Here is a 21,046-nt window from a genome sequence, read left to right on the forward strand (position 1 = left end):
ATTGAGTTTGTATGTTTGTATGTTCTACCTGTGTTTGCGTGGGTTTCCTCCCACACTCTAAAGACATACAGATAGGGAATAGAGATATTGAGTCCCTGTGGGGACAATGATGATCATGTCTGTAAGGCTGTGCAATTAATAGCGCTATATAAGTGAGTAAAATAAATAAATAAATAAAACATTGCAATCCCAACTGAACACAGTGATTGGCTGCAGCAGTGATGTTGTCGTGACATCACCTTTGCTGCAGCACTAAAAACTTACCAAAAACTCATGTATTAAAACTAACTGTGCTCTCTGGTCCCTACTCCAAACACAAAGAGCTGATTGTTAGTGTTTTTGGGCCTCATCACAACTTTCTGCTTACTTGGGGCTGTAGTCTTGCGTATCGGCATCTTACTAAACCTTATCTACAGGCGTCTTCTCCCATTTACCTTTCTTGTTCACTGTCTGCACCCTTGCTCCGGATTTCATTAACATCTGAACGCAGTCCAGGCTTGCACTTTCCACTGCTCTCATGAGTGGCGTGGATCCATTCATGGCAACGGCATCTATCTTGGCTCCATATTGTAGCAGCAGTTGAGCAATGTCACTCTGGCCAGCATGACAAGCATGATGAAGCGGTGTCCACATGAAATTATCTCTTGTATTGACGTCAGCACTGGAAATACAAGAAAGATTTGTAGAATTTTATTGGAAGATATTACTTCTATTCAACAACAGAGATCTTCAAAACCATGGTGAACTAGTATATTAATAAATCGAAGTTTATCAATGTAAAATGAATAAGTTATAAGTTGCCAAAACCAAGACTTTGATAGAAGTCAATGGATAGAGAGCACATGCCCGGCGCCAGCCGCCTCTCCATTCCCAGTATGACATGGGGCCTTATTCTCTACAAGTGTGGGTCTCAGAGGTGGAGCCGAATGTGTATATGTGGGGAGCAGTCCGGTGAGATACATGTAGGCTGTACAAGCTACAGCAAATAAATATAGGAGTAATCAGGCCTAAAAACGTAAATTACAAAATGTCTTCTTTATCTTAGTTTGCAGGGGTTTGTGTATCAAGGCTATCGTCCATATACAGTGCCTACAAATAGTCTTCAACCCCCTGCAGATTTAGCAGGTTTGATAAGATGCAAATAAGTTAGAGCCTGCAAACTTCAAACAAGAGCAGGATTTATTAACAGATGCATAAATCTTACAAACCAACAAGTTATGTTAAATTAAATAAATTTTCAACATAAAAGTGTGGGTCAATTATTATTCAACCCCTAGGTTTAATATTTTGTGGAATAACCCTTGTTTGCAATTACAGCTAATAATCGTCTTTTATAAGACCTGATCAGGCCGGCACAGGTCTCTGGAGTTATCTTGGCCCACTCCTTCATGCAGATCTTCTCCAAGTTATCTAGGTTCTTTGGGTGTCTCATGTGGACTTTAATCTTGAGCTCCTTCCACAAGTTTTCAATTGGGTTAAGGTCAGGAGACTGACTAGGCCACTGCAACACCTTGATTTTTTCCCTCTTGAACCAGGCCTTGGTTTTCTTGGCTGTGTGCTTTGGGTCGTTGTCTTGTTGGAAGATGAAATGACGACCCATCTTAAGATCCTTGATGGAGGAGCGGAGGTTCTTGGCCAAAATCTCCAGGTAGGCCATGCTATCCATCTTCCCATGGATGCGGACCAGATGGCCAGGCCCCTTGGCTGAGAAACAGCCCCACAGCATGATGCTGCCACCACCATGCTTGACTGTAGGGATGGTATTCTTGGGGTCGTATGCAGTGCCATCCATTCTCCAAACGTCACGTGTGTGGTTGGCACCAAAGATCTCGATCTTGGTCTCATCAGACCAGAGAACCTTGAACCAGTCTGTCTCAGAGTCCTCCAAGTGATCATGAGCAAACTGTAGATGAGCCTTGACATGACGCTTTGAAAGTAAAGGTACCTTACGGGCTCGTCTGGAACGGAGACCATTGCGGTGGAGTACGTTACTTATGGTATTGACTGAAACCAATGTCCCCACTGCCATGAGATCTTCCCGGAGCTCCTTCCTTGTTGTCCTTGGGTTAGCCTTGACTCTTCGGACAAGCCTGGCCTCGGCACGGGTGGAAACTTTCAAAGGCTGTCCAGGCCGTGGAAGGATAACAGTAGTTCCATAAGCCTTCCACTTCCGGATGATGCTCCCAACAGTGGAGACAGGTAGGCCCAACTCCTTGGAAAGAGTTTGGTACCCCTTGCCAGCCTTGTGACCCTCCACGATCTTGTCTCTGATGGCCTTGGAATGCTCCTTTGTCTTTTGCATGTTGACCAAGTATGAGTGCTGTTCACAAGTTTGGGGAGGGTCTTAATTAGTCAGAAAAGGCTGGAAAAAGAGATAATTAATCCAAACATGTGAAGCTCATTGTTCTCTGTGTCTGAAATACTTCTTAATACTTTAGGGGAACCAAACAGAATTCTGGTGGTTTGAGGGGTTGAATAATAAATGACCCTCTGAATAAACTTTTCACAATTTAAAAAAAAAAAATAAAAAAAGAAATAACATTCTTTTTTGCTGCAGTGCATTTCCCACTTCCAGGCTGATCTACAGTCCAAATGTCACAATGCCAAGTTAATTCCGAATGTGTAAACCTGCTAAATCAGCAGGGGGGTTGAATACTACTTGTAGGCACTGTATATTAGATAGAAGATGGCCAAACTGTCACAAGCAGGTTTTTGCGGGCTTCACCAACTGTCAAGGTGGCGTCAGGATTTGTGGAGACTACAGATTCCTGGCACTCTGCTAACTTCCCTGATGTCTGTGATCAGTGCAGGGCACATTATCTGTATAGAGTTCTTGCAGCTTTCGCAATGACCATTAGAGCTGTGAAGACTCACACTTCCTGCTATTTACAAAACAATTTTCAACAGTTTCATTATCATCAGAGGCAGGATTAGACATTAGCTGTGTATAGACATAGTTATCACATCTATACACAGCTGATGATACAGGATCCACCATACAAAACAGGCAATGCAATATCTCTGCCTGATCTCCCTTCCTTCACAATCAGATTCCTATCACTGCAAAGGAGGAGGCCAGAGTCATTTTATTGCTGTTAATGTATGTTAAAATTCCCTGAAAAAACAGGAACTGTGAGGGTTAAATAGCCTCAGTGGCCAGTGTGAAGTTGCAAGATTATATAAATTAAAATTATATATATATATATATATATATATATATATAATTTTTTATTTCTTATTATTTTACATAAAAAAGCCTTTTTTAACACTAGGTAATTTTTTGCCAGTAGGATCAAACCTCCTAAGCTGCCTTTAATGACATACGAGCCATGGAACATCGAATAAAATGTTACCTTGATATCTGGGATCTGATGTCTTATTGTAAAGAAATCAACATTTTTATTAATATGTAAATAAGCTGTTCAGATCTATGGGTCGGACATAGATCTCCCTGAAAATCAATCTGAATCCAGAGCTTATTGTAAGTGAAAGGAGGAGTTACCAGTGTGTGACATGTAGATTAGAAAAGGAGACTGTCAGTCATTACATGTCTCACACTGATAATGTCATCTTTTATTTAAAATAAGTTCTTGTGGCAGATTATCAGCTCATTGATATATAAGCAGAACATGGATTTCTCTGGATTTTGGGTACCTTCACACTTAGCGATGCAGCAGCGATCCGACCAGCGATCTGACCTGGTCAGGATCGCTGCTGCATCGCTACATGGTCGCTGGTGAGCTGTCAAACAGGCAGATCTCACCAGCGACCAGTGAACAGCCCCCAGCCAGCAGCGACGTGCAAGCGACGCTGCGCTTGCACGGAGCCGCCGTCTGGAAGCTGCGGAGACTGGTAACTAAGGTAAACATCGGGTATGGTTACCCGATGTTTACATTAGTTACCAGTGTGAGCAGGGAGCAGGGAGCCGCGCACACTGAGCGCTGGCTCCTTGCTCTCCTAGCTACAGTACACATCGGGTTAATTAACCCGATGTGTAATGCAGCTACATGTGCAGAGAGCAGGGAGCCGCGCACACTGCTTAGCGCTGGCTCCTTGCTCTCCTAGCTGCTGTACACATCGGGTTAATTAACCCGATGTGTACAGCAGCTACATGTGCAGAGAGCCGGAGCCGGCAGCACAGGCAGCGTGAGAGCTGCAGAGGCTGGTAACTAAGGTAAATATCGGGTAACCACCTTGGTTACCCGATGTTTATCTTGGATACAGCTTACCTCAGCTGTCAGACGCCGGCTCCTGCTCCCTGCTCGCTTCATTTGTCGCTCTCTCGCTGTCACACACAGCGATCTGTGTGTCACAGCAGGAGAGCGGCTTTGAAGAAAACGAACCAGGGCTGTGTGTAACGAGCAGCGATCTCGCAGCAGGGGCCAGATCGCTGCTCAGTGTCACACACAGCGAGATCGCTAATGAGGTCACTGCTGCGTCACAAAAAGCGTGACTCAGCAGCGATCTCGGCAGCGAGCTCGCTGTGTGTGAAGCACCCCTAAGACATCGGATCGCAGATATCAAGATATGATTATATTCCACTTCCTATGACCTGCATGCCTATAGTGATGGCTTAGCAGGGCTGATCCTACTGATAGAATCTATTTAATACATTTAGGTAAGTCATGGAGCTCTCAAGAGACTTCTTAAAGATTTAGATTTCTAGTCATCATTAATTGATAGGAAATCTGCAGAATCTGACTTGTGAATTTTGTCTTTTAGCAGTAAGCTGGAATATAGAAATGCAGCTGCTCAGGAATCTCTTTCTTTAAGAGACTGTGAGAACATGTCAATCAAAATTGAAATAAGGTTGGAAAAGGAAATAATCGTCCTGAAAAAAGTTACCAGTAATATTCTGACTGTGCAGGAAGAGGTTAACAGCGCCTGTATAGGACCACGGATCTGTGTATAATTGTCAGGTTCTGACATCAGAACATCACCTTTATATAAATACTAGCTGTACTACCCGGCTTCGCCCAGGTTAATAACTGCTGTTAACAAAATAGAATGTATTAACATTCCCGGGATAGAATGTATAAATAGAATATATTAACGCCCGGGATAGTAACGGTCTCTCTGTTTCTCTCCCGTTCTCTGTCTGTTTCCCCCTCTGTATATATCTCTCTGTCTCTCTATCTTTGTCTGTCTGTCTCTTTCCCTGTCTGTCTCAATCTCTTTCCCTGTCTGTCTGTCTCTTTCCCTCTCTTTCCCTGTCTGTCTCTTTCCCTCTCTTTCCCTGTCTGTCTGTTTCCCTGTGTCTGTCTCTTTACCTGTCTGTGTCTGTCTCTTAACCTGTCTCTCTCTTTCCCTCTCTTTCCTTGTCAGTCTGTCTCTTTGTCTGTGTCTGTCTCTTTGTGTCTGTTTCTTACCCTGTCTATGTCTGTTTCTTACCCTGTCTATGTCTGTTTCTTACCCTGTCTGTGTCTGTCTCTTTCCCTGTCTGTGTCTGTCTCTTTCCCTGTCTGTGTCTGCCTCTTTCCCTGGCTGCATTGTGACACGGCAACATTCCATATAAGAGCGTGGCTGCGCATTCTTCTGAAGTTCTGGCTGTACTGTGGCTCCCAGCTCAATTCGCTTTATTGGAGGCAGGTTTTTTGGCGAATAACTGTAAAGAGCGGGGTTAAAATTTCCCCTCGAAACATAGCCTATGACGCTCTCGGGGTCCAGAAGTGTGAGTGTGCAAAATTTTGTGGCTGTATCTGCGACGGTGCGGATGCCAATCCCGGACATACACACACACACACACACACACACACACACACACACACACACACACACACACACACACACACACACACACACACACACACACACACATTCAGCTTTATATATTAGATTATTTACAGAAATGTCAGAGACAAACTTTCCATGGACAAATATAATAATTAAGATAAGGAATAAAAAATTTAATAAGACAATTAAAGCTGACACCTCTATATTAAAAGGGTGTTCTAACAAGAAGAGGTTATCACCTATCCACAGGACAGATAGTGGATATGAGCAAAACGATTCACAGGACGCTGGTCTGGCACCCATGTTGGTAGTGTGGACCGAAATCCTGCAACCTTCCTTTACCACGCTCAGTTGTCAGCATCCTGGGCACCTTTGCCATTTTCAAGGCCCTGCGACATTGTTATGGGCATTGTGCTACAAGTACCGACAAAGCAAGATCAGGGTCCTGTCAATCTATATTGCCAAACACTTAATAGGTGGTATCTTCTGTACCAGTGGGGGTCTGATTGCTAAGTCCCCAAATGATTGCCAAAACGGGGCACCTCTGTACTCCATGGAGCTGCAGAGCACATGCTTGACTGCTACCCCATTCATTCTCTATGGCACTGCCGGTGATAGTGTGACGCCCCTGACTATATCAGGGTGCCACAGGGGACTGCATCCTCTCTTTCTATGATGCAGGATCTACCCCCCCCATTGTTCCAGGTTCCTGAAAACTGGTATCACTCCGATCAGCACCACAAATCCCAACCACACCTCACATCATGACCATGTCAGACACACCAGTGGGTTGGTCTAGCTGGAAAAGGGCCACCCACCTAGGGGTCAGGCAAACTGGTGAGAGGGAAGGAAATCAGTTTGAGTTTGGAGTTGAGTAGTAGCCCTCCAAGAGTGAGGAGCTGGGAGTTGTAGCTCCCTGGAATGACCTAGGTTACGTTGCAGACAGTGGTCCGGGACCAGAGTAGTTGGAGACCCGGTCGCAGGGTATTGGAAAGGGGTGCCCTGACTTAGTTTTGGAGAACGGTCGGCACCAGAAAGTCCAGTAACTGGACCGCTACCAAGCACAGCGGGGTACAGGACCCTAGATCAGGGAAAAGCTTGAAGCACCTTGATAATTAACCTGGAGGACAGTCTATTTATGAACTTCCCCAAGAGCTCAGAGATCGAAGGCATCAGCACAACGAGGGGGATAGGGTTTTCCAGCTTATGCGACCCACTGAGATCCCAAGTGACAGCCATCGAGAGCATAGCTCCCCTACACATAGGGAGCGGGACCCTGACAGCTTCAGGCCAAAGGGTCACAAGAAGAACTAAAATTGTGCACGGAGGCAGGCTCCAGATGATTAAAGTGATACCGGTGGGAGCGGACACCTGGACGGGCTCCCCGCAGGTGCAGTGGTACCCAGAGACTTTGGTTTACTACAGTGTGTGAGTCTGCTTTATTGGCTGCATCTAACACCACAACAACCTGAGTGAGTACACTGCCCCCCTCCCTGCATCTTGCCTGTCCTGCAATCCTGCACAGCACCATCCACCATCCCTGCAGAGTCCCGGGGCCTCCCTACCTGCGGAGTTAACTGTCACCTAGCTGCCCCCACATCGTCTGCCCGGTACTCCCCTCGGCAGCGACGGTACTCCCTTATTACCGCACCCCGCAGGTGGCGTCATGTCACGAACTAATTCCCTGTAAATATCCCCTTTTCAATTGAGTGGACGCTGAGCCCCGGGTCCAGGGACCCTCGAGTTACAGCAACCCCGGATCCGAGCAGCTCGTCTGCTTAGGGGTGGTACAATAGCTGAGCAGAGCGCATCATCTCTGGCAGTCTCATGGAGAATGAATGGAGTGCCAGTCATACCTGCTTAGTGCCACTCTATTGAAATAAGTGACAGAAATCCCCGGTTCTGCCAATTACTGGCCGTCTATCTGCACAGTCACCAACCGATTGCCAGAATGGGGGACTAACAGAATATATCACTTATCTTGGAAATCGGTGATCATTTCTTACTGGAATGCTCCTGTGGAGGTGATCACATTGTCTTAGTAAAATACCTCTTTAAGGGTACTTTCACACTTGCGTTGTTTTGTTTTTGGCGCAATCCGCTGTCTTGGGAAACAGCGGAATCCGTTAACGGATTCCGCTGTTTCCCATAGACTTGCATTGATGACGGATTGTGCCAATAGTACCTGCGTTGCTCCCGTTGGCCGACGCTCCGTTGCTTCCGCCGAGCGGAAGCAACGCTGAATGTAACGTTAAATGCTTGCGTCAAAATGATGCCGACCAGCCGATTCCGTTGCTTCCGTTAAAATTTTCAATGTTTCCCTATGGTAGCGGATTCCGTTGCTAAGTGCTTAACAACGGAATCCGCTGCTGGATTCCGCTAATTTCTACTGCGCATGCTCAGAATGAATAAAATGAAAAAAGAAAAAAAACAGAGCCGACGCATTCCGTTAGACGGACGCCTAACGGACGCCAAACGGATGCAACGGTCCGTTATTTCACAGGAATCAGCTAACGGATTACTGTGAAATAACGGATCCGTTGCATCCGTTGACACCACAAAAATAACGGATGCGTCAAAACGACGCAGCAACGGACCCAGCGGATTTCGCCCAACGCAAGTATGAAACTAGCCTAAGGCAAAGCATATACATACGGTTCTATAAACCTAGAATGTGCTGTTTTGTGGGACAATGATAATAACCCTCTGAATATATTCAGTATAAGGGCAGAAAAATGCAAGAACCCAGAAGTCTCGAGGAAAGTCTGAAGGAACAATGATGAGCTGCTGAGCTGTCCCTTCTGCACACTGCAGCTGCCGGGGAGGTGCGGCTCTGCAGATGAATGATGCTCCACAGACTCAGCACAGCAGTGGTGCGCCCTCTGCTGGTAGCATATGTAATAGGACACAATTATGCCACATTTCTGCCATTGCCAAATACTTAGATATTATATACCGTATATAGATGTACACATACACATATATATATATATACAGTTAGGTCCAGAAATATTTGGACAGTGACACAAGTTTTGTTATTTTAGCTGTTTACAAAAACATGTTCAGAAATACAATTATATATATAATATGGGCTGAAAGTGCACACTCCCAGCTGCAATATGAGAGTTTTCACATCCAAATCGGAGAAAGGGTTTAGGAATCATAGCTCTGTAATGCATTGCCTCCTCTTTTTCAAGGGACCAAAAGTAATTGGACAAGGGACTCTAAGGGCTGCAATTAACTCTGAAGGCGTCTCCCTCATTAACCTGTAATCAATGAAGTAGTTAAAAGGTCTGGGGTTGATTACAGGTGTGTGGTTTTGCATTTGGAAGCTGTTGCTGTGACCAGACAACATGCGGTCTAAGGAACTCTCAATTGAGGTGAAGCAGAACATCCTGAGGCTGAAAAAAAGAAAAAATCCATCAGAGAGATAGCAGACATGCTTGGAGTAGCAAAATCAACAGTCGGGTACATTCTGAGAAAAAAGGAATTGACTTGTGAGCTCGGGAACTCAAAAAGGCCTGGGCGTCCACGGATGACAACAGTGGTGGATGATCGCCGCATACTTTCTTTGGTGAAGAAGAACCCGTTCACAACATCAACTGAAGTCCAGAACAGTCTCAGTGAAGTAGGTGTATCTGTCTCTAAGTCAACAGTAAAGAGAAGACTCCATGAAAGTAAATACAAAGGGTTCACATCTAGATGCAAACCATTCATCAATTCCAAAAATAGACAGGCCAGAGTTAAATTTGCTGAAAAACACCTCATGAAGCCAGCTCAGTTCTGGAAAAGTATTCTATGGACAGATGAGACCAAGATCAACCTGTACCAGAATGATGGGAAGAAAAAAGTTTGGAGAAGAAAGGGAACGGCACATGATCCAAGGCACACCACATCCTCTGTAAAACATGGTGGAGGCAACGTGATGGCATGGGCATGCATGGCTTTCAATGGCACTGGGTCACTTGTGTTTATTGATGACATAACAGCAGACAAGAGTAGCCGGATGAATTCTGAAGTGTACCGGGATATACTTTCAGCCCAGATTCAGCCAAATGCCGCAAAGTTGATCGGACGGCGCTTCATAGTACAGATGGACAATGACCCCAAGCATACAGCCAAAGCTACCCAGGAGTTCATGAGTGCAAATAAGTGGAACATTCTGCAATGGCCAAGTCAATCACCAGATCTTAACCCAATTGAGCATGCATTTCACTTGCTCAAATCCAGACTTAAGACGGAAAGACCCACAAACAAGCAAGACCTGAAGGCTGCGGCTGTAAAGGCCTGGCAAAGCATTAAGAAGGAGGAAACCCAGCGTTTGGTGATGTCCATGGGTTCCAGACTTAAGGCAGTGATTGCCTCCAAAGGATTCGCAACAAAATATTGAAAATAAAAATATTTTGTTTGGGTTTGGTTTATTTGTCCAATTACTTTTGACCTCCTAAAATGTGGAGTGTTTGTAAAGAAATGTGTACAATTCCTACAATTTCTATCAGATATTTTTGTTCAAACCTTCAAATTAAACGTTACAATCTGCACTTGAATTCTGTTGTAGAGATTTCATTTCAAATCCAATGTGGTGGCATGCAGAACCCAACTCGCGAAAATTGTGTCACTGTCCAAATATTTCTGGACCTAACTATATATATATATATATATATATATATATATATATATATATATATATATATATACACATGGTCAAGATTGTTGGTACCCCTCGTTTAATGAAAGAAAAACCCACAATGGTCACAGAAATAACTTGAATCTGACAAAAGTAATAATAAATAAAAAAAATCTATGAAAATGAACAAATGACAGTCAGACATTGCTTTTCTGCTTCCACAGAATTAAAAAAAAATAAAATTCATGAAACAGGCCTGGACAAAAATGATGGTACCCCTGAAAATAATGTGACAAAAGGAACATGTTAAATCAAGGTATGTTCACTAACTAGCATCACAGGTGTCTATAATCTTGTAATCAGTCAGTGGGCCTGTATATAGGGCTACAGACACTTACTGTGCTGTTTGGTGACATGATGTGTACCACACTCAATATGGACCGGAGGAAGCAAAGGAAAGAGTTGTCTCAGGAGATCAGAAAGAAAATTATAGACAAGCATGTTAAAGGTAAAGGTTAGAAGACCATCTCCAAGCAGCTTGATGTTCCTGTGACTACCGTTGCACATATTATTCAGAAATGTAAGGTCCATGGGACTGTAGCCAATATCCCTGGACCTGGCTGCAGGAGGAAAATTGATGACAAATGAAAGAGATGGATAATACGAATGGTAACAAAAGAGCCCAGAAAAACGTCTAAGGAGATTAAAGGTGAACTTCAAGCTCAAGAAACATCTGTGTTAGATAGCACCATCCGTCGTTGTTTGAGCCAAAGTGGATTTCATGGGAGACGACCAAGGAGGACACCATTGTTGAAAAAAAAAATCATAAAAAAGACACTGGATTTTGCCAAACTACATGTTGACAAGCCACAAAGCTTCTGGGAGAATGTCCTATGGACAGATGAGACAAAAATTTAACTTTTTGGCAAGGAACATCAGCTCTATGTTCACAGATGGAAAAATTAAGCATATCAAGAAAAGAATACTGTCCATACTGTGCAACAAGAAGGAAGCTCGGTTATGTTCTGGGGATGCTTTGCTGCATCAGGCACAGAGTTGTCATGCCGGCATACTAGAGATGTCGGCGTACTTCTGTACCTTGTGCAGTGTACCTGCTTCCCTCTTCTCTGCCGCCGCGTATAAGTGCAGTCCCAGGCTGTGTTTGTCAGTGAATGCCCATGTGAGGTGGTCGGCTCTACTTCCACCTAGGCTGCAGGCTCTTCACATGTTGTATGGGGTTTCCTGCTCTCCAGCCTAGGGACACACTTCCTCATCTTTTATAAGGAGATGTGCACACCTTGCTAAGGTGTTCCGAGCCTATTGCTGGGAGGCACCAGCTATTTAAGGCTACTCCCCCTGATAGGAGGTGGAGAGCATTTTGTATCATTTTGTTTGTGTTTTTGTATGTGTTCCTGAAGGGTTGGGGTCTTTTGCTCCTGAGTCCAGTATACTGGCAATCCCCCTGGACTCCTGCCTGGTCCTGTGTTTCTGAAGGGCTGGTGTCTTCTGATCCTGAGTCCAGTATACTGGCAATCCCCCTGGACTCCAGCCTATTCCTTTGTCCTGTTTTTGTGTTCCTGCCATGTGATGTACCCTGATATCATGCTGTGTGATGTACCTTGATATCCTGCTGTGATCTACCCTGATATCCTGCTGTGTTATGCTGTGTGATGTATCCGAAGTCCTTCCGTGGCCTGTGAATAAAGCCATGTTTTATTTAACCTGAAGTCTCCTGTAGTCCATGCCCGCGCCTGCACTTCCTTGTTGCAGTCCGTTCTTGCTGTACTCGATGTCCAGTGTCTGATGACCTCTGCTCGATGTCTGGAGCCTTACCCAATGTCTGGTGTTTGATGACTTCTGCTCAATGTCTGGAGCCTGACCCGATGTCCATGATCAATGCCTGTGGACGCATGCCTGACGTCCAACTCCTGGTCTCTTGTGGCTGATGTTTGCTCGTACTTACCTTACTCGTTCCTGTTCAGGTCCCTGCTCTGTGTTCTGCTTCCCCAGTCTGGCTGTCACCCTGGCCCGCTCAGCTGCCACAGTCCCAGTCTCTTGCCCTGGGAGTGGCACCTGCCGTCCCGCCATGTGGCGGGCGCTTAGTCAAGCCCTCCATCTGCTAAAGGGAAAGTCCAGATTCCCCCTGTGGTCCAGTGGGTTCATTCTAACCTTGGAAACTCGGTGTCTCCCCTGAATCCACTGGAGGTGAGGTCTTGACAAGGGTGTCTTGAATCTGTGCAGGGTACAATGAAATCTCAAGACTATCAAGGGATTCTAGAGAGAAATGTGCTGCCCAGTGTCAGAAAGCTTGGTCTGTCTCAGGTCATGGGTCTTGTAACAGGATAATGACCCAAAACACACAGCTAAAAACACCCAAGAATGGCTACAAAGAGTCCATATATTTCTCTTGCACAGGGACCCTTATCTGTCTGTGTCCCCCAATATATTGATCTCATAATATTAGATTCAAAATATGACTGTTGTGAATGAATGGTATAGAGAAGATATTAGAGAAGATACCCTAGTTCTCAGTAGGATCAACGTTACCCCTATGCTGGCTTCACATGATGTGTCTGCAGTGTAGCTTTGCATTGATTTTCTGAAATGAAAAGTGTTTTGTATTTTGGCAAAAAAAACAAGCAACTTTACAATTTACTTGTTATAATATATCTTCCCCATTGTCAAGAACAGGTTTTAAATTCTATTCTGTGCTGCTGATTGCCTTGGTTACCAGGCACCGCTGCAGTCCATCAACAGTGGCCGATTTTCTAAGCAACACAGTGCCCCTCTGATGCAAAGCTGCCTCGTATAGAAGCATTAGAAAGGGCAGAGTTCGGGCCAGTAGAGCAACCATGCTCTACATGCAAATTGAAAATCAATGAAGCGTACACCCCCACTCCCAGACACCAGGAAACCAGCTATCTTCCAAAAAACAGCTCTACTCTTGTCTAAAGGTTGTGTGTGGTACTGCAACTCAATTTACTTTAATACAGTCGAACTGTAATACTAGCCACAACCAATGGGCAGGTGTGGTACTGTTTGAGAAAGAAAAATGCCACTTTTTTTAACCCTGTACAGTCCCCATGATGGTCATTTGCAGTTTCTACTACATTTTGTGCTCTCAGCCTGATGTCTGTGGCTGTTGTATACATTGGCTTAACAGTACATATTACTAAAATAGTCCGGATCAGCCTATTACGTGCAGATAAATATTCATTTTTTTGGGCCACAGTTGAGCAAAATAAGATTATATGGACCCTGGCCCAGTAGCCACGTTGGTAATCAGTCAACACCAAACCAGAGCAGTGTGAACCTTCTCCTACCTGGCGGCATCCCCGGTGCCACTTCTGATTAGTAGACCCAACGACATGTCATCATTGTAGCATAACACACACATGACATCACATAAGACCTACTAATCAAACACAGGTATGTGATGAAGGATCAACTCCGAAATGTATTGTCAAATAAAGTAAGGTTTCCTCTCACACCTTGATCTGCAACTACTTGGGCATTTTTGTTCCAGAGGCGGCACCATTTTTGTGTCTGGTACTGCAACTCATCTATATTCAAGTAAATGTGGATAGGCTACAATGCCAAGCAGATCTTGTTGTCTAGGATCGTGCTTGTTTTGGAAAAATAAATTCTAATATAATTTTAATAAAATTCTAGACAACCCCTTTAATTAACATATTCCTAAATACAGTCATGTTAGTTTCTTTTGTACAAATATCTATCATGTAGCTGACAGATATGAATAAATCAAAATGGTGAAAAGCGAATTCTATTAAAATTTGTTAGCTGTGCGGAAATTATTTGTTAATCTGATTTACAACAAATCAATTCATTGCAAAGCCTTCAATTGCCCTGAAAAGATGTGTATTACAGTAAGAGGTCTCTTACGACTGTTTCCAACCACTTCTGTGCTCTTGAATGCAAACGTAGCCTCAGTAATGTCAAAGTGACCTTAACACATATGGCTACAAAAGGACGAATGGTTACTGTTTTTTACTGTAATGATTATTTACTGTTTTATGATTTTCTTTAACTTTATTTGTTGCAAAGTTGTGAGGTTCTTTCATTCAGATTCACCACAAAATGGCTGTTGCGTTCCCTAGCTAGGCTTTAATACTGGCTATGATAGTTCCTCCTGATTGGTTGTGCTATACTATGTGATAATGTGGCGCCCCAGCGGCTTCAGGCACCACAGGGTACAGCACCTCACCAGAGGTGCAGTATTCATCTTGGATACGGAGGAGGTCATCACCGGTAAACCACCAACAACACACCAACCAACACATAACACGGGACCTCTTCCATTGGGACTGGGCTAGGGTAGGTTCTGGGGTGGTCATCACGAAGTATGGGACCTTTCGCCCACTAGTTCAGGAACCCGGGAGGCGGGGCACCAAGAGGGGTAGTTGGGAGCCATCTCTCACATTAGTCAGTCGGTTCCAGACGCAGCAAGTACCAATTCGCACTCAGAAAAAGATAAGCAAAGACACAGAGATCAGGACCCGTGGTCTGGCGTTGGAGGCTCGACCCGGGTTCATAGGAAAGAAGGGGGATCCCAGGGTTCGCGGGGAATGCAGAAGGCACCCGTGACCCATTCCACGGCCCAGGAGCTGGAGGTGGAGGGACACCGACGAAAGGAGACGCGCCGAGGGAAACATCGGTCTCGACCTCCGAAGTATCCGGGTTCGGCTGAAGCCCATCTCAGCGTAGCTCGGTGCTCCAACGGCAAAGTGCTTCCAGTGAGTAAAGACCTTGAACCTCTGTATCGTCCCGTTACTGCCGACACTTCCAACATCGCGCCCCTTTGTCATAGGTGACTACTACTACCCCTTTCATCCTCCCTGGGGCACCTAGCTCTACCTGTGGAGAGCTGTAACACCCGAGCTGTGTCACGATCCACCCCAGCAAAGAGCGACTTCCCGCAGCGGCAGCTTATTGGCCGCACACCACAGGTGGCATCACGATCAACTACGCCCAACATCCCCGTCCCTAGCTTTATTGACACCGCTGGGGTCACGGAACCGGGCAAGGCCAGCGTGGGGACCCAGGAGAAGCACCGCGGCCCGGTGACGAGTAGCCCCCGACCCCGTGGGCGTGTCAATAAGATACCTGGAAGACATTATAATTATATCATAATGACTTTCGACTAATCTCCACACTAATCCGAACCTTCCACTCCCAGCTTTAAGACTTGTCCCGAGCTGCACAAATCCTCTGGAATACTCTACCCCAAGAAACTAGGATGAACTACAACTTACTCAGCTTCAGACGCTCCCTAAAAACACATCTTTTTAGGATGGCCTATCATACTCCCTAATCGAATTCAATTTACCTAGTTCCTCCACTATATCTCAGCACATAACTATCCATCAAACTTCATTGCACCCAAAGGCATCACAAAGATTGGCTGGTGACGGCTCATGCAGCCTTTATCTATCCCCCATTTCATTGAGATGACTGGATTGTCATTGTAAATAAGCACTTGTACCTTATCCTCCCCCCACCTCATTGTAGATTGTAAGGGAAGTCTTTATTTTTGCCCTAATTATTGTATTTTCAACTGTTAAGGCCATTTTACACACTGAGACTTTCTAGCGATCCCACCAGCGATCCCAACCTGGCCGGGATCGCTACAAAGTCTCTGGTGAGTCGCTGGTGAGCTGTCAAACAGGCATACCTGGCCAACGACGCAGCAGCGATAAGGACCTGCAGAACGACCTAGCTGGTCATTGGGGATGTGTCAAAGCAGCTATTTGAAAGGGAAGCCGCTAACGAAGTCGTTGTAACGGTGTCAAACACACCAATGCATGCTGTACAGCGGGAAACAAAGGACCAAAAAATGGTCCTGAAAGATTTGTAGCGATCAGCGACCTCACAGTGGGGGCCAGGTCGCTGATGCATTTCACACACTGCAATGTCGCTGGGGAGGTCGCTATTGTCACAAAACCAGTGACGTTACAGCAATGTCGTTAGCGATGTTGCAGTGTGTAAAGGGGCCTTTACTTGATTGTATATGAACCTCTGATTTGTAAAGCGGTGCAGAATATGTTGTGCTATAGAAATAAAGATTATTGTTGTTATTATTCTATAAAATTAATTCACTAATCTCTTGTGGGTTTTTTTTATTTTCATTAGCTTAAAAGAACAGAAATCTTACCCTTTTTCTAGAAGGAATTTGACAGCATCCATATTCCCGTAAGCACATGCAGATATTAGGGGGGTTTTATAAAAGATATCTTTCACATTCACTGATACACCCTCTTCAAAGGCTCTCTTCAGGGACTCAAAGTCTCCGGATTTTGCAGCAAAGTTTATATGAGTATACGCGTTTTCCAGGTCATCAATATACCAGCCAGTATCATCCGTCAGTGGGTTTTGGGGTGGGTGATCAGAATCAAATCGGTTGACATCAGTAACATTATGGAAAGATTTAATCATAAAATTAGGTGGTCCACCATCTTCTCTGCGGGAGATTAGGTGACTTGGCATTGTACATATTGGCATAGGTAATGTACGCTTCCCTTTTTTCCCTTTCTTCCCTTTCTTTCCTTTTTTCTTTTTTGGTCCATAGGAAGATAGTAAAAAAGCTTTTTGTAGGTACTTGGACCCCTTCAAAAACTCCTCCAGAATGATGTTCCCACTTCTACCTTTTTCGTGAAGGTGAACAATATTCTCCATTTGTTCTGTGGTCACTGGAGCCCCATTCTTTGTAAGGACTTCAACAAAATCTGCCTTAGAGATAGTTTCTTCACCTTTGTCCAAGGTGGCAAAAGATTCTCGAAGAGCCAACTGGTGCTCAAATGACCAATCGTGTAATGTAATGGCCCATGATGGGTTGGGATTTTTTACACTTGGCTTGGAGTATTTTTTAAATAGACGCATTGCTTTTCCTAGTTCCTTCATGGCAGCTTTGAATCCACCTTCTTTGGCAATGGCTTTAGGTGTTAAAGTTTTAATATTTTTCCAAGTAGGATCACAACCTGTTAAAAATATAATTAATGATTTATGAGCAAATTTTCAATGTTAGTTTTATTTTTTTATTATACATGAATATTGGATATCAAAAGCTTAAACTCTGTAGATGAAATGTTCCTCTATCATAATTACTCCTGTCCTAAATTTAGCGATTGAGTGTAAACGTAGATTAGAAAGACTGAAAATGTGCCAAAATGATCAAGGTAGCTTGAGCTGGATTATAAATATGGCTCACTTTTCTCTAACTTCACATCACCTCTTGGTTAGCTTTCTTTTCACCACTTTTTTACACCTAAATTTTGGAACAAATTGGACCATGCTGTTACTTTTTAAGCCATGCTCATTTCCAGGCAAGCCATGTCACTCCTCATAAACCCATGTCCCGTTATAGTAAAGCATAAACAGAAGTTTAAACACTGAATATATGTCTAAAGATAGATGTAACAATTTGTGAAAAAATGCTGCAAAATTTGGAAAGTTTTTCACAAAAGTGGAGGCACATTCAAAATAACAAATCTGTATTTTGTAAATGCTGTGCTCATTCTGAAACTCTATTAGTGTTGTGTGAAAAATATTACAATCTGAGAATCCTCAGTGGTTGATACCTTTCAACAGCTAGCTGAATAGATGAAAGGTATTAACCACTGAGGACTGAGAATTTTAATATTTTTCCCATCTACACTGTGATCTGGATAACGCCTTATTGCACTTGTTTGTCCCCACAGCTTTTTTCTCAGCATAAGAATAAAAGCAAACGCTCCAAAAAAGTGACTTTAACCCCTTCAGCCCCCAGCCTGTTTTCACCTTAAAGACCCGGCCATTTTTTGCAATTCTGACCAGTGTCACTTTGACAGGTTATAACTCTGGAACGCTTCAACGGATCCTGGCGATTCTGAGATTGTTTTTTCGTGACATATTGTACTTCATGTCAATGGTAAATTTAGGCCGATATTTTTTGCGTTTATGTGTGAAAAGTTTGGAAATTTGGCGAACATTTTGAAAATTTCGCAATTTTCAAAATTTGAAATTTTATGCCCATAAATCTGTGAGATATGTCACACAAAATAGTTACTACGTAACATTTCCCACTTGTCTACTTTACACCAGCGCAATTTTCGAAACAAATTTTTTTTCCGTTAGGAAGTTAGAAGGGGTCAAAGTTCATCAGCAATTTTTCATTTTTCCAACAAAATTTACAAAAAAAATATTTTAGGTACCACATCACATTTGGAGTGACTTTGAGAGGCCGAGGTGACAGAAAATACCCAAAAGTGACCCCATTCTAAAATCTGCACTCCTCACACTGCTCAAAACCACATCTAAGAAGTTTATTAACCCTTTAGGAGCTTTACAGCAACCAAAGCAATGTGGAAGGAAAAAATGAAAATTTTACTTTTTTACACAAAAATGTTACTTTAGCCATAAAATTTAGCATTTTCACAAGGGTATCAGGAAAAATGCACCATAAACTTAATTGTGCAATTTCTCCTGAGTACACCGATATCTCATATGTGGGGGAAATCAATTGTTTTGGCGCACGGCAAGGCTCGGAAGAGGAGCATCATTTGAATTTTTGAAAGCAAAATTGTCTGGAATAATTAGCAGATGTGATGTTGCGTTTGGAGACCCCCTGAGGTTCCTAAACAATGGAGCTCCCCCACAAGTGACCCCATTTTGGAAACTAGACCCCTCATGGAATTTATCTAGATGTTTATTGAGCACTTTGAACCTCTGGGGGCTTCACAAAAGTTAATAACTTTGAGCAATGAAAATAAAAAAAAAAAAAAAATTACCACGAAATTGTTACTTCAACCAGGTAGCTTTTTTTTTCACAAGGGTATCAGGAAAAATTGCAACATAAAATGTATTGTGCATTTTCTCCTGAGTACACAGATACCTCATATGTGGTGGAAATCAAATGTTTGGGCGCACAGCAGGGCTCGGAAGGCAAGGTGCGACAATTGACTTTTCAAACGCAAAATTGTCTGGAATCGTTAGTGGATGCCATGTTGTGTTTGGAGACCCCCTGAGGTGCCTAAACAATGGAGCTCCCCCACAAGTGACCCCATTTTGGAAACTAGACCCCTCATTGAATTTATCTAGATGTTTACTGAATACTTTGAACCCCTGGAGGCTTCACAAAAGTTAAGAACGTTCAGCCGTGAAAATATATATATTTTTTTTTTACCATGAAATTGTTATTTCAACCAGGTAGCTTTTTTTTCCACAAGGGTATCAGGAAAAAATGCACCATACAATGTATTGTGCAATTTCTCCTGAGTACACAGGTACCTCATATGTGGTGGAAAGTAATTGTCTGGGCACACAGCGTGGCTCAGAAGAGAAGGAGCGCCATTTCACAGCAAAATTGGTTGGAATTATTAGCGTACGCCATGTTGCGTTTGGAGACCCCCTGAGGTGCCTAAACAATGGAGCTCCCCCACAAGTGACCTCATTTTGGAAACTAAACCCCCATGGCATAAATCTACATGGGTAATGAGCACTTTGAACCCTCACGTGCTTCATACATTGAGGCATAAAAACAAAAAAGTACTTTTTTTTCCCACAAAATGTTATTTTAGGCTCCATTTTTTAATTTGTACAGGGGTAACAGGATAAAGTGGACTGCAAAATTTGTTGGGCAATTTGTTCTGAGTACGCTGATACCTCATATGTGGCAGAAAAACACTGTTTGGGCGCACGGCAGAACTCCAGAGGGAAGGAGCGTCATTTGACTTTTTAAATGGAAAATTAGCTGGAATCGTTAGCCGCACCATGTCGCGTTTGGAGATCCAACTGATATGCCCAAACAGTGGAGCTCCCCCACATGTGACCCCATGTTGGAAACTAGACCCCCCCCCCCCCCAATACAAAGAAATATTAGTTTGGCATAATAAAAAATAGAGACGTCAGTAAAAAAAAAAATATATATGCACCTGCAACTGACACTAAGGCAAGTGCCACACGTGAGAGCAATGCACAAATCTCGCATCGCATCACCCGACACAGCCGCACACTCCTGTCTGGAAGAGAGCGACCGTGCCGGATGATGCGGTGTGAGACTCGAGCATCGCTCTCATGTGTGGCACTGGGCTGACCCTTACAATATTCAGTAAAAAATACTGTAGTTGATGATTACTACAGTATAATTTTACTGGCCCTAAACTAAGTTTATTTGTATTTCTTTCTTAGTTTACAGAAAAAAAAATTAGGACGAACGCACAGATGTACTGCAAAAAGGGGGGGACTAGGTGGGATGGAAAAAAGATGGATGGAGGATAGAAGAGGGCGCAACGGATGCAGGAGCGGCGGAGGATGGGTGAGGGGCCACGGCGGAGGATTGGTGAGGGGGCACGTCGGAGGATGGGAGGGCGTGGCGGATGGAGGAGCGGTTGAGGATGGGTGCGGGCACAATGGATGCAGGAGTGGCGGAGGAAGGGGGGGGCGAGGGGAAGGGTGGAAGGGGAGTGGGAGGTGAGATTGGGGATAGCTACCTTACAGAATGGATCTAGGCAGCAGGATTGCAGCAGATCCGGGAGGGGGGAAGAGGGGGCAGAGGATTAAGGGGATGAGAGAGAGCAGGCAGCAGATAAGGGAGGGGGCAGAGGCTGATGGGGGAGTGAGGTGGCAGATGCAAGGGCGCAGAGGCTGATTGGGGAATGAGGTGGCAGATGCAGGGGCGCAGAGGCTGATGGG

The 21,046-nt window shown here is 44.1% G+C and overlaps 1 protein-coding gene across 1 annotated transcript in view; it reads right to left on the reverse strand.

Moving 5' to 3' along the window:
• ANKEF1 (ankyrin repeat and EF-hand domain containing 1) overlaps positions 1-21,046 on the reverse strand; it is a 101,413-nt gene that overhangs the window by 11,896 nt on the left and 68,471 nt on the right. The window contains exons 6-7 of the mRNA XM_075338071.1: positions 16,533-17,355; positions 435-661 (exon numbers count right to left, since the gene is read on the reverse strand). Coding sequence (XP_075194186.1) covers positions 435-661; positions 16,533-17,355 — 1,050 coding nt within the window. The remainder of the gene's footprint in view (positions 1-434; positions 662-16,532; positions 17,356-21,046) is intronic.

The sequence above is a fragment of the Anomaloglossus baeobatrachus genome, chromosome 3, assembly GCF_048569485.1.
Source record: "Anomaloglossus baeobatrachus isolate aAnoBae1 chromosome 3, aAnoBae1.hap1, whole genome shotgun sequence".
In the NCBI taxonomy this organism is placed as follows: domain Eukaryota; kingdom Metazoa; phylum Chordata; class Amphibia; order Anura; family Aromobatidae; genus Anomaloglossus; species Anomaloglossus baeobatrachus.